Source organism: Pyricularia pennisetigena (genome assembly GCF_004337985.1).
Source record: "Pyricularia pennisetigena strain Br36 chromosome Unknown Pyricularia_pennisetigena_Br36_Scf_10, whole genome shotgun sequence".
Classification (NCBI taxonomy): domain Eukaryota; kingdom Fungi; phylum Ascomycota; class Sordariomycetes; order Magnaporthales; family Pyriculariaceae; genus Pyricularia; species Pyricularia pennisetigena.
The window spans coordinates 1,015,522-1,027,947 of NW_021940922.1; the positions used below are offsets into that span (position 1 = coordinate 1,015,522).

The 12,426-nt window shown below is 50.0% G+C and overlaps 4 protein-coding genes across 4 annotated transcripts; 2 read left to right on the forward strand and 2 right to left on the reverse strand.

The window, feature by feature from the left end:
- Nucleotides 1-3,116: 3,116 nt before the first annotated feature.
- PpBr36_10628 (uncharacterized protein) lies at nt 3,117-7,363 on the reverse strand (the record flags this gene model as incomplete). The annotated part of the gene is made up of 3 exons (XM_029897738.1): nt 3,117-3,597; nt 3,709-4,000; nt 6,937-7,363. The coding sequence occupies 3 exons, from the start codon at nt 7,361-7,363 to the stop codon at nt 3,117-3,119; spliced, it is 1,200 nt and encodes a 399-aa protein (XP_029743932.1).
- Nucleotides 6,992-7,776, forward strand: PpBr36_10629 (uncharacterized protein; the record flags this gene model as incomplete). The annotated part of the gene is made up of 2 exons (XM_029897739.1): nt 6,992-7,339; nt 7,603-7,776. The coding sequence occupies 2 exons, from the start codon at nt 6,992-6,994 to the stop codon at nt 7,774-7,776; spliced, it is 522 nt and encodes a 173-aa protein (XP_029743931.1).
- Nucleotides 7,777-7,997: 221 nt separating this feature from the next.
- On the reverse strand, nt 7,998-11,813 carry PpBr36_10630 (uncharacterized protein; the record flags this gene model as incomplete). Its single annotated transcript, XM_029897740.1, has 5 exons — nt 7,998-8,483; nt 8,574-8,953; nt 9,035-9,183; nt 9,396-9,666; nt 11,081-11,813. 5 exons carry the CDS (start codon nt 11,811-11,813, stop codon nt 7,998-8,000), a joined length of 2,019 nt encoding a protein of 672 aa, XP_029744046.1.
- On the forward strand, nt 10,701-12,212 carry PpBr36_10631 (uncharacterized protein; the record flags this gene model as incomplete). Its single annotated transcript, XM_029897741.1, is given in 4 exon segments — nt 10,701-10,883; nt 10,959-11,745; nt 11,756-12,024; nt 12,090-12,212. 4 exon segments carry the CDS (start codon nt 10,701-10,703, stop codon nt 12,210-12,212), a joined length of 1,362 nt encoding a protein of 453 aa, XP_029744047.1.
- Between the last annotated feature and the right edge of the window lie 214 nt (nt 12,213-12,426).

Below are 12,426 nucleotides of genomic sequence, written 5' to 3' on the forward strand. Positions count from 1 at the left end.
TTAAAAATAATATCAAAAAAATCGAAAATCAAAAAAAAAAAAATCGAAAAAAACAATACCCCCATGAACGGATTAAGGGCAGGTGGTATCCAATTCGGCCGTTATAACAAATAATAAAATAAATCAAATCGCTGCTAATAGAGGTAATAAACGCTATTTTCAACGATATTTTCTTTTTTTGATATTTTGCGTGGTTGTGGAATAATAAGGGAGTGTCGGTCGAAAAAAGGCCAAAAATACCGCCATGAACGGCGAAAATCGACAAGTTGTCCTCAGACCTGAACCAAAACGTTCTTTGGATGGACCCACAACTACATTGCAAAGCCGTAATTGAGCCACGAAGTGGAGCGAAGCGAACGGAGTGGATCAATTGTGGAGCTTTGGGCTTCAGGGATAAGCCCTGAGACTACTATTATGCTTATGCATGCACAGAAAATATGCGACGATAACGGGATTCGAACCTACGCATTTCAATAACGTATATATGATATAGATTATGGTACGTGTATTATACCATTAAGCTAGATTATATATGACGTATTTGTTTTGTTGTTGAAACTATGAACAAAGACGTGATATATAAAGCTTTGTGTGTATAAACGCGTATACGTTTTATTTGTTATTTATTTATTCATTCGATGCAGGGTGACTAATAGAAGTAGCCCGTGCTAGCCGTTATAAGATAATGCAGGGTAGCTAATATAATTAGCCCTGCGCTAGCCATGTTCACACCATGTACCTTTCAGCCATATGGCTTTTCGACCAATTGCATTGGCCGAAGAGATCGCGCTTAGAACGAGCGCGATCGTTGGGTGGACCTGACCTACAGGTACAACCAATGCCGCAATTGAGCCACGAAGTGGATCGATTGCGGAGCGTTCGTTCTAGGATGAGCCCTGAGACTAGCACTGCACTCTGTCAGGATAGCATCCTATACCCTCGTATATTAGTAAACCCCTAAGCTGCGCGCATGCAACCCCCTGTACAACTAGTCTCAGGGCTCATCCCTGAAGCCCAGAGCTCCACAATTGAGCGTGGCTCAATTGCAGCTTTGCAATGTACCTGTGGGTCCATCCAAAGAACGTTAGAACGAGCGCGTTCTTTTCGGCCAATGTAATTGGTCGAAAAGCCATGTGGCTGAAAGGTACATGGACCGTTCGGTCCCCACTGCGAAGCAGGGGGGTCTAGTCCGAGCACTGAGACTACTGTACAACACCTCCCGTCGCATATACAACACTATTTAACCGGGGAACCTAACCTAATTACCAAAATTATTTTTATCCCAACGATAACAACTTTACAAATATTAATTAAATGCAATCGGTTGCATAATTTATGCATTATACCGAAAAAGAAATTTTATCGCGCAATAAATGGGTCTCGGCAATGCCACAAACATATAATAAATAGACGAGGGAACAAAATAAATAAAAATACGAACTTAGCTTTTAATATATAAAGACGGTGCGAGATTATAAAATTTACCAAATTTCGATATCAATCTATCGGTTATCGATTAACACGACATAATTACAATTGTTTGATTTTTTATTTTTACCCGATCCACCTTAAATTCCGTATTCATTTCAACTTTACCTGCTTTGCTATAATACGTTTTTATGTTTCCTTTTTTTTTTTTACGTCTTATCTAACATTTAACCGTAAAACAAACCACATTAAACCAGTAAAACAGCTCCTACACTTCATTTCACCTTGCTAATATGCATTTCGCACCGATTCGTTTTTTTATAACCACCCTGGTTATCGCCCAAACTGCTTTCGCCCAAACTGCTATCGCCCAAGCTGCTATCGCCACCGAAACGGATACCCCACCTAAGTATAATGGGTGTAGAATCACAATTCGCGATGGTCAAGGTGGTTTTAAGGGTGAAAATTGTATTAAATTTGGGGATTATGGTTTGGTCTACGCATATATGTATGATTTGACATTTATCACAGAATGTTGGAAGGCACAACCTAGGGGCCGACTTCCCCGAGGGACTGGTCAATCGCAAAGTTGGTATGACGAAAAAGAACCGGCTGTTTGCAAGTATTGATCAGCTTCAAATAAAACTGGAACATCACTGAATTTGTCCTTGGGGATATTATCACTTTATCAGAATACTTGTCCTAATTCTTTGTTTTATTTACGCACATATATATTTTCATGCGAAATCTTTGAACAGCTGATACTTTAAAACGCAGCCAATTTGCAAAGCGTGAAAGGTTTTATCGCATGTTCCAATGATTGAGCAAAACAGTGGAATCTTATAACTATGTTTAAGGGGATATCAGGGTCAAAGAATGTAAGAAGCTGAGCTATATTATTTAGTTTCTTTTAATACCTTATATGGGAACGGCTGATCACATATTACGGTTCCTGGCGACGAAAAACCAGTCCCCCTGCACAGAGATGAACTTTGCTTGTTTACGCAGCAATAACTGTTCGGGTGAGTATTCTTAAGTTGAGCCCCGCATATAGTTGGGCAGCCTGATGGGGAAATATTACTACTGCTACAACCAAATCATACAATCGTTAGGGTTGTTGTTGATTTTTACCCATACCACCCACCGTAGGAAACCCTCCGGTCAAACCTTACGGGTGGGTCGCAGTAAAGGAGGAGCAGATACTCGGCCCCGGGAAATGGACATTGGGTAGAGGTAAACGAGTGGGTTCGAGGTATATTGCGTGTTCTTTCCTGCCGGAAGCTTAATGATCCTGCCGTCATGCATGCAGACTTCTCCACACGCACAGGGGTTCAAACCCACTATCAACTGGAGTCTCTCCCTGGACCGGTAGTTTTCCGTCGCAGCGGTTTGTCCCAAAGCTTTTAACACTACTGTCTTGTAACATTAGACAACAGCAGTTTTTAAATAAAATCACACCGCATGTGGCATAATAACTAAAATGACGTATTAACATGCCATCTTCACATGTACTTTTACCAGCTTGCTCGCTGGCTTTTCTAATAATACAACTGCATAAATTGCTAAGATAAAATCAACACGTTGCATATACAGTCTACAGTTCCTCTCGGTGACTGTTTTCGGGCCGACGCAGTTTCAGCAACCCATAAAGCCTGGCCACTACAGTAAAATGGCCCCTCACTTTCGATTTAAGCAGAGTTTCCATTCGAGAGAGCCCTGGAAGAAGAGGACCGGGCGGAGGGGCTCGGGTCGGAAAACAGCTTGCTCCCTTCTAAACCGACCATGTTTAGAATCTGATCGACGACGAGCTCGTGCTTCCGCCTGAGGCCTAGGTCGCCCCTGTCGACCGCCTCCAGAGCTTGCCTCGCCTCGAGGGCCAGGCGCTCGACGGTGCGGCGCGTGTGCTCAAAGGATCCGGACTGCTCGATCAGCGAAACGGCCAAGAGCTTGACCGCCTCGTCCTCGGTGCGCTGCTGCAGGATGCTGCGCAGCTGGATGCTGCCAGACCGCTCCCCCCGGATGCTGTGGATGATGGGGAACGAGAACTTGCCCTCGCTCAGGTCCTCGCCAAAGCCCTTGTTCTTGGCGTATTGCTCCGACTGCAGGTTGAGGTAGTCGTCCTGAACCTGAAATATGATGCCGAGAACGTTGACAAACGGGACATAGTCGCTGCAGCCGAAGCAGGAGCTTAATTAGCTGCGCCTGTCCAAAAAAAAAAAAAAAAAAAAAAAAAAAAAAAAACAAAAGTTCAAATTTCTTGCTTCAAAAAGAAAGACGTACCGATCCGAGCTGCCACAGAGCTGCATCAGCCTCACAGCGAGTCGGAAAAGCCCGCCTGTCTTGTTGCAGACCATGATAAAGTACTCGTCCTCGGTCGGGCAGAGGGACGTGTCCCGCCAGTAAATGTCCAGCCCTTGTCCGCGGTGCAGGTTCAAGAGCTCCTCCGTGTAGATCTCGAAGGCGTGCAGGTTTTCCAGCTTGAGGATCTCCTGCTGGGCCAGAAAATAGGCGTAGTTGGCCGAGTTGATCGTCTGCGCAGTGACAAAAATTCGCAGCGCAGTTACCCGGGGGCCTGTGACTTACAGCAGCGATGCAGTGTGCAGCAGGGTGATTATCTCCTTGATGACGTTCAATTGGTGAGCTGGGACTTGCAGCCATTGGTTAAAGGCATCTATCATCCTGCCGCGCACATCTTTGCCGGGAACACCCAGTAAATAATCGATGGGGGCCTTGAGAACCTGTTCATGCTGCCATCCCCAATTAGATATAGCATTGTGAATTGATCTATTGGTATAAGCTGCAGTAACCTTTTCTTTTTGAGACTCCAGCGATATGTCGTTGGCAGCAATTGCTTGGTAGGCAGCCAAAGATCCTTGTGGTAGGGCGGTTGGAATGTCATGGTGAATCCTTGCACATAAGTAGGTACGCAGAGCGAATTTTTGAGGTAAAAGCACGCCTTGCGCTCAAGCGCGGTTGATGGGACTTTTTCAATCAGAATTTTTGGGTTCCTTTCGCTGGCAGTACATGATAGACGTGTGACAGATACTTTTACTTGGATTTGGGTTGATATTGCAGTCGGCTTTTGAAGCTCGGGGTTTGCGACACAACGCGCGGAAACCTAGAACAGGTTGGAACTGATTTTGGGTGTTATTAAATTCAAACTCAAGACTCCAGCCTCTACACGCGAGGCATTCATTTGGAGTGACACATGCATGGATGATGCCAGGCGAGGACAGGCTTGAATTTGCGTAGCCCTACAGAGACCTCGCTTATCCCGTTGTTGCACAGCTGTCACTGTCTCTCCACCATATCCATACGACCCTGGACCTGGGCTGATAGCAAACGTTGAATCACCAGGTTCAAAAGCTCCGGAACCCCTGTCCCATTTTAACTTTGTGACATTCCAAAGAAAAAGAAAAAAAAAAGTGAGGTTTTACGAAACTAACGTGAATAGGCGCGCAAAAAAACTTCGACAACGCAAGCGGCGATTGTCCAGGCTCCCAGAATGAAGTTGCTCCTGTGCAAAGTGCCGCCAGTCGCGGGATTTTTGCCGTCAAACTGAGCCAGTTGCCTACTCAACTCCCAAACCCAAACGCACATCCAAGCGAGCCAGAGCCAGGCCGAACGAAACCGAGCGAGGCACAGAGGGGTGTATACGATGATGGGAGCAACTAGTATGGCAAGCAGCAGGTGGATCTTGCCGTCACCCAATAGGTTGTACATCGAGTTGACCTTCATCTTGCGGTCGTCGGCCACATCCTGGTAGCTGTAGGCAGTGTTAAGGTAAAGAGTCCAGAAGAAAACCACGACGAAAAGCGGAAGGGTCCGCTGCAAGATTTCCAAAAACTCTTCGTGGCGTCCGCTTATCGCGGCGCGGCCAATCACGGCCGGCCAGGCGATTGTGAAGCCCAAGAAGTACTGCGGATAAATGCCGAGCTTGAGAGCGAATGGCCTTTTGCCGAAGGGGTAGAGGATGGTGGCCAGACAGACAGGAATAAAGTTAGGCCAGCTTTGTAGCTCGGTTAAATCAGCAAAGCTAAGCTGGAATTATAATGTAACAGGTCGCAAGGGGATCAATGGCTTACACGTCCTTTCCGTCAAGAAATATATCCATGATGGCCAGGGAAACAACCGTTTGAACGAGCATCCAGACCAAGGCCTGAGTGGTCGTCACTTTGCCTGCTGCCAACGGTCGGCTCTTGGTCCTTGCTACATTGACGTCGATTTCGCGGTCGACCAAGTCGTTCCATACCATTCCGGCGCCGCAAAAAGCGCAAGCGGCCAGAAACACCAGCCATGTTTGCTTGAAGACGGCCGCAGCAGATAAAGAACTGTCGCGAAGCAGCTCCTGTGATCCAGTGAGGAGCGCAGACCAAACTTTTGACAAGTGAATTTTTAGTACTTTTTTGTTTCTTCTTTTTTTTTTTGTGATCTTGACCCAGCTTTTTTCCCCCAGGCATCGACATCTCTCGGAGGCAGAATATCAGATCTCACCTGCTGCAAATGTTGTAAACAAGGGATTGTACTTGTCAAATCGCGAGAGACTAATGAGGTTACAAGTCAAATCCTTCATTGACGAGTTGACATGTTTGGTTGTAGACATTTTGAAATTGGCAATAGCTGAGTGACTGCTGGTTCACCGTCAAAATAAAGTACGGATAGAGAAGGGCTGTGTCACACGGCGGAACAACTTTCAATATGTTCAAACATCATATATCATTTTTTCGGATGAATCCGCATCAAGCTTATAGTGCGGAATAAGTGGTCACTGCAAATGATTTGCCTCCTTCGCCAGTTTCTGTCCGGCACGCAGATCGGAGGTTTTTCTCCTGACGTGCGTTGAAAAAATGTCATTTTTAAACAAAAATGAACAATTGGTTTTTCCATATCTGGCATTTATCTCGATTCTACACGGTATCGCCATTTGTGGTTTATTTTTCAATATACTTTGTTGTTAGGGGAATACTCCGCGGGGCTACCTGGCACCCCCGCCCCAGCTGTGGGTAACGAATTTCGGGCTTTAAGCGAAACTGTGGATATAATATGTATTTGAAAAGGATGATTGGAAATATACCTGTGTCGATCTTTTCCTGCTATCATTTTAGAATGTGCGGACTATTAAGGCCGCCCCGGCGTTTACTTTCGCTTGTCTGCAGACTGGAAAGTTTCACCGGATTGCACCTTTAAGGATGAATGAACTCAATTTAAGACATGTTTTTTTTTTTTTTTTTTTTTTTGGATTGGGCTCGTAGACCCAACTCCGGAGCAGATGCACCCCGTATCATCTGATATATTATTGACCACCAACGATCGTACCATGTAGGGTATCCTTTCCAAATTTGCCCCAAAATATGGGTTGCCTCGTCTTCAATGCTAACAAAGCTTCTTCGATCTAGTCTGTTGACAGGTTACGCCCGAGGTTAAATCACCTCAAGCCTACGCAATCCCCGTTTCGATCCTGTTCCAATACCCATCGCATTCCGCCTCATTCCACATCACACCCCCTACTCAAAAATATATCCCGTTCCTCTCCACTGCCACCAGTCGCATCCTTGTCGCCAACATGGACAGGCACGACATCTCGCGCGCTCCCCCCGAGTACTTGGAGGTCAAGTGGATCGCGGACCTCTGCAAGCTCCTCATGGGGCTGGGGTGGACGACCAACTACGCCGGCATGATTATGCGCTCCATCAAGGACCGCACGTACAGCATGTCGGTGATGGCGCTGTGCAACAACTTTGCGTGGGAAATCACGTACGCCTTCATCTACCCCTTCGGCAGCGGGCTGGAGCTCTACGTCCACTACACGGGCCTGCTGATCAACTGCGGCGTCATGTACACCGCCGTCATGTGCGCCGCTCGTGCAGCGCAACTTCATCAAGCTGGTCGTCATGGCAATCGTTGGTTTTGCGTCGGGCCACATTGCCTTCGCCATGCAGGTCGGTCCCAAGGTAGGGCAGGGCTATTCGGCTTATGCGTGCCAGATGCTTCTGAGAACGGGCGGCTTGTGTCAACTGCTCTTTCGAGGCCATTCCAAGGGCATTTCTTACCTTTTGTGGTAAGCCTCCTGTCGTCTCCCTTTCACCGTCGATCGAGACTAGAGGGAGGGTCATTGATCTCATTTTTGAGCCAGGTTTTCCCGCTTTTTTTGGCTCGCTGGTACTGGCTCCGCAGGATATATTCCGATATAAGTACTGGAGGGCCGATCACGAGGAGCTTGCAACACCGCTTTACATCTGGTTCGTTTGCGCGTTTTTCGTCTTGGATGGCGGTTACGGGATAGCCTTGTACTATGTGAAGCGTTTCGAGAAGACTCAGCAAGCTGCAGCAAAGTCAAAGGAAAACTGATATGCTGATAGCAGCTCCGCACTGAAGAAAAATGGCGACCCCCGGATGGTGGAATTTTATATAGTCCTATATAGCAACAGAGCTGAGCTGGTAGCAAGATACTACCTGCACATGTTTTGCCAAGACTATAGACTGATTCTCCTAGTTTTTTCAAGGGTTTTAGGGTCAACAGAAAACTAAAAGGACTACCAGCATGTGTCCAATCTAAGTCAGTATCCCATCTACACAGCCCGTGACTCCCGTCCCTTGCTGTTTACCAGAAGCAGGTAGCAACTCGAGATTAACCCACAAGCCGAAGCTACCAATGGCCATCTGGCAGTCGCTGCCTGCGGAGCGTACTGCCCCCAGGTGGCGTTTGCAAGCACCCTTTCTGGAACCGGGAGAAATTCGATCATCTGACCGCCGGCAAACATTCGGAAGGGCTTGGTCTGAATCCAGTCCATGATCCATGGCATGACGTATCTTGCAGCGAAAGATCTGATGGCCCCATCTCGGGCGTGGAATCTTGTCACCGTTTCCGAGACTTGGCACACCTCAGTCACTCTTGACACGTGGTTCTTGTTGAAACGGTCCAGGAGTGCGGAAACCTCCAAGTCAGACGGCTTTTCGCCTGGTTCCTTCTCGGCCAGGCACCGGTGGAGCAGGTTCACAAGCACGGCGACATCTTCAATGCACATGTTTGCTCCCTGCCCGAAGTTGACGGTCATCTGGAGATATGCAAGTCGGGATCATGTCAGGGAAGAGCTCGCTCGCAGGTTATGAATAGACCCAAGGAAAAAGAAAAAAAAGGATCGTACCTTGTGGATGCTGTCGCCAATACAGACCATTCTCCCATGAGTCCACGCCTGGAAGACGGCCTCTTCCATGGCCAACATGCTGCAGGCCGTCCTGCTGGTCCAGACCTTACGGAATGTGACGCCGCCCTCGTCTTGAACCACAACGTCAAGCAGCGGCGTGCAAGCTTTGACAATGTCAGCCTCGCCAAACTTCGGTGCGGTTTCATAGGTATATGACAGCTCCATCTTCCTGACGAGGAGCCAGAAAACTACATCGTCCTTGGAATTGATGACGATGAGGGCCCCTCGGCCGTCGAGAAAGTTCATCGTCTGCTCGCCAGCCTTGAGCTCTGGGACGTCGCGCGAGATGCCAAACACGCATGAGAACTCCACTTTGATGTCTGAAAAAGAATGTGTGGAATTGATAGTGTCAACCTCTCCCTAGTTTTGCCCTCAGGTAAAACCTTTTATTTTTTACCTACATTTAGCCTCCCTCTGAGGCAGAGCAGAAGAAACGTCTTCTGGGCCCAGCCTCCGCCAAATTTCACTGCGGATCTTGCTGTGGATGCCATCCGCACCTACAACCAGATCGCCAGTGTACACGGTCCCGTCGGCGCAGTGTACCCGTACGCTGCCTGGCTTTTCGACACCCGGGAGATCTTCGACGGCCGTCACCAGCTTGTTTGTGAAAGCCTTTGACTTGTCGGGGAGAGCATTTTATAGGATATCGAGCAGAGCCCGGCGCTCCAGGAACGCGATGGGGTAGCCGAATCTAGGTTTTCAAAACAAAAAGGCGTTTGGTTTAGAAACCGGAGCGGCAGAGAGCCGGCAGACGGCACGTACCTTTCGTGAGTGGTCCTGGCGTATGGACTATGGTAGCGATAACCGTCAGGGTAGTAAAGACCCGACACGCCCAGGGGCTCCGATATGGCCTCGATGGCGCTGTACACGCCAATCTGGTCAAGCACGCGGGCTCCGTTGGGCAGGATCCCCACCGACGCCCCTATCTGTGGTGCGAATTCTCCTCTGCCTTCCAAGAGAACATAGTCAATGTTCATCCGCTGTAGAGCGTGCGCCAGAACAAGACCTGAGATGGAGCCGCCGACGATGACTACTATAAAAGAGTCAGAGTCATGGCCTGATTGCTTCCTGGGAGCTATAGGTGTAGACATGGTATGCTGTCTCGAGAGGATTGAACAGAAGGCTGCTCCTGATTCGCGTTTGTTGACGGATCAAATCCAATGCAAATACAGCCTAGAGTCACGGCGCAATCTTATGCTTTTTTTTTTTTTTTTTTTTGATATACTCAATAAGATTGGTGCAATATGTGACGCGGTCCTTCTCACCTCATGTCCACTTACACCCAAGCGAAATTAGACACAGTAAGATGGCATCAGTGGGTCGATATCAAACCGAATATGCCGACGAGATTTGTTCCGAAGTTTTATGGCGTGTTCAATATCTAGCAGCAAACTCTACCGGCTTTTGGACATGTACTTACTTGTACATCGATACCGTGTAAACAACAGCAGTTTTGGGTATCAAATTGCATTCAGTCGCATGGAGGGGTTTCCTCATTGGTGATTGTGCTTAATCGCACTCCCCCTTTTTAAATTTAAACTTGGAGGCTACTTACTCTGGTGCCGGACCTGATATTCCGGACCCTGGCCAGGTATCAATCCAGGAAGAGACACGACATGTCACCCGTACCACGATAGTACAGTAGCATTTTTCGTATCTCACCAGGCTTCCCCGGTAGACTTGGAAGGAGGCCCTGTAATTTGTTACCAGCAGGCATTGCATTCTCGAACAGGCCATGGGATGGATCCTTGTTGCAAGCCCCACTGGTACACTGCCGTTCACGTCCCGGCGTAGAAACTCATTCACCTTTTCTCGGGCTCGGCGGCCGGCCCGGATGACATCAGGAGCGGAGGTGTCGATCTGGATTCTCTCGGCATGTGCGTTTGAAGTATCCTGGTTGAACTTGGCGACGAGGGTGCAAATCACCGCCGTCGCGCTCCAACACGAACGAGCAAGAATACGCATGCAGTGCTAACGCTTGCCAAGCAAAGTGACACCAACTCATCATTTCATCTGTTGTCTAGGTTGGCCATCGAACATCTCCCGCCTGCGCACCAAAACCTCATCATGGAGAAGAATGAAACCGTGCCCTTGAACACGTTTGACAGCGTGTCGATGCTCGCGGAGATGGTATTGACGATCATGCTCAAATATGATCCAGTGCTCGATCCCCGGGTCTTGGAAGCCGGACTCGTCGAGTTGGTCAACAAGGAAGGCTGGCGCAAGCTTGGCGCACGTCTCGAGCGTCATGTATACAGCCCACGTCCCCCGACGACCAGACGGACAAAATAGATATTGGATGCGACAAAGCTAACGCAGCAATAGAAAGGACGACTCGTGTACCAAATCCCAGCGTCCTTTAGCAGTGAATGCCCGGCGGTAGCCTTCTCGCACGTCCACCACGACCTGCGCATGGCCGATCACCCCATTGCGCGCCACATACCCACTTCTCAGGCGCTCTGCGGCGACAAGCCGAGCGTCGTACTCGATCCCGACACCCTCCCCCCCCCTGGCGCGGCGTGCCGGCGCACCCAGGGGTTCTGGAGAATGGATCGCTTGCGGCTCGCCGCAGCTCAAACTCCACGTGGTCACTTTTCGCGACGGCACCACGGTGGCGGTCAGCTGCCTGCACTCGCTCTGCGACATCACAGGGCTCGGCGCCGTGCTGGACGCCTGGTCCCTGGTGCTGCGCGGCCGCCGCGTCCCGCCCGCCGGCGCTTCCACCCACACCCGCTGCGCACGCTGCTGTGGGTGATGCGCCGCACCTGGGAGAACCTCGCGTGGCACCGCGGGTGCGAAAGCCGCCTCGTCTGCGTTCCTGAACCCTTCCTCGCGCGCCTGCGGCAGGACGTGCTGGCACGCCTGGCTGCCAACCAGCCCGCAGACCCCGAGGGCGACGGGCCGCAGCCCTGGGTGAGCGAGGGGGACGTCCTGGTGGCCTGGTGGAGCCGGTACGCGACGCTGCACCTCGCCCGCTGGCCCGGCAGGCTGCTGTCGCTCAACATCGCGTACAACATGCGCCGGGCGCTGGCGGGGAGGCTGCTGCCGCCGCGGGGAGGAGGGCGAGGTCCTGGTGTCCAACTGCTCGGTCGGGTTGACGGCGTTCACGACGGTCGGGGCAGTGGCTCCGGGCACCGTCGACTCGATCGCCGAGACGGCCGCGCTGGTGCGCCGGACCATTGTGGAGATGGGCACGGCCGAGCAAGCTGGCGGTGATGCAGGCCGCTTGCATGCCGGACCCTTCGCGGCCGTGGAGGCTGCGCGTGTGCGGCTCCGTCGGGATGCACACCTGCATGTTCTCCAACTGGACGCAGGCGCGCTTCTACCACGTCGATCTCGGCCGCGAGGACGGCGGGTGGCGATGATCTCTGTGCGGACGCCGAGGCCCGAGGTGAGAGTGTGGACGGCCGGGTTCTGCCGGCTTTTGTCAACGTTTACATGACCCGTCGGGTTTAGCCGGTTCGGGACTCGTTCATTGTTGTTGGAAAGGATGCTCAGGGGAGGTATTGGTTCTCGGGCAGACTGCGGAAGGGGCTATGGGCTAATATTGAAAAGGAGTTGAAGAGAGAGTTCTTGTAATAATGGCGTAAATAGAGCTCTTATGCTCCTGGAGAGTTGAAACCCCAGTCGGAGTGACAGACTACTTTTATCCAATGCATTAACGTTAGTTACAGCGACCGGCCAGGTCCCGAGGCTAGTTAAATCAGACAAAAGACGTAGGCAGTTCGTTGCAGCGTGATTGATAAAAACTTTTTAAAATACAAGTAAACTAGACTACTGTAAATGTAGACTA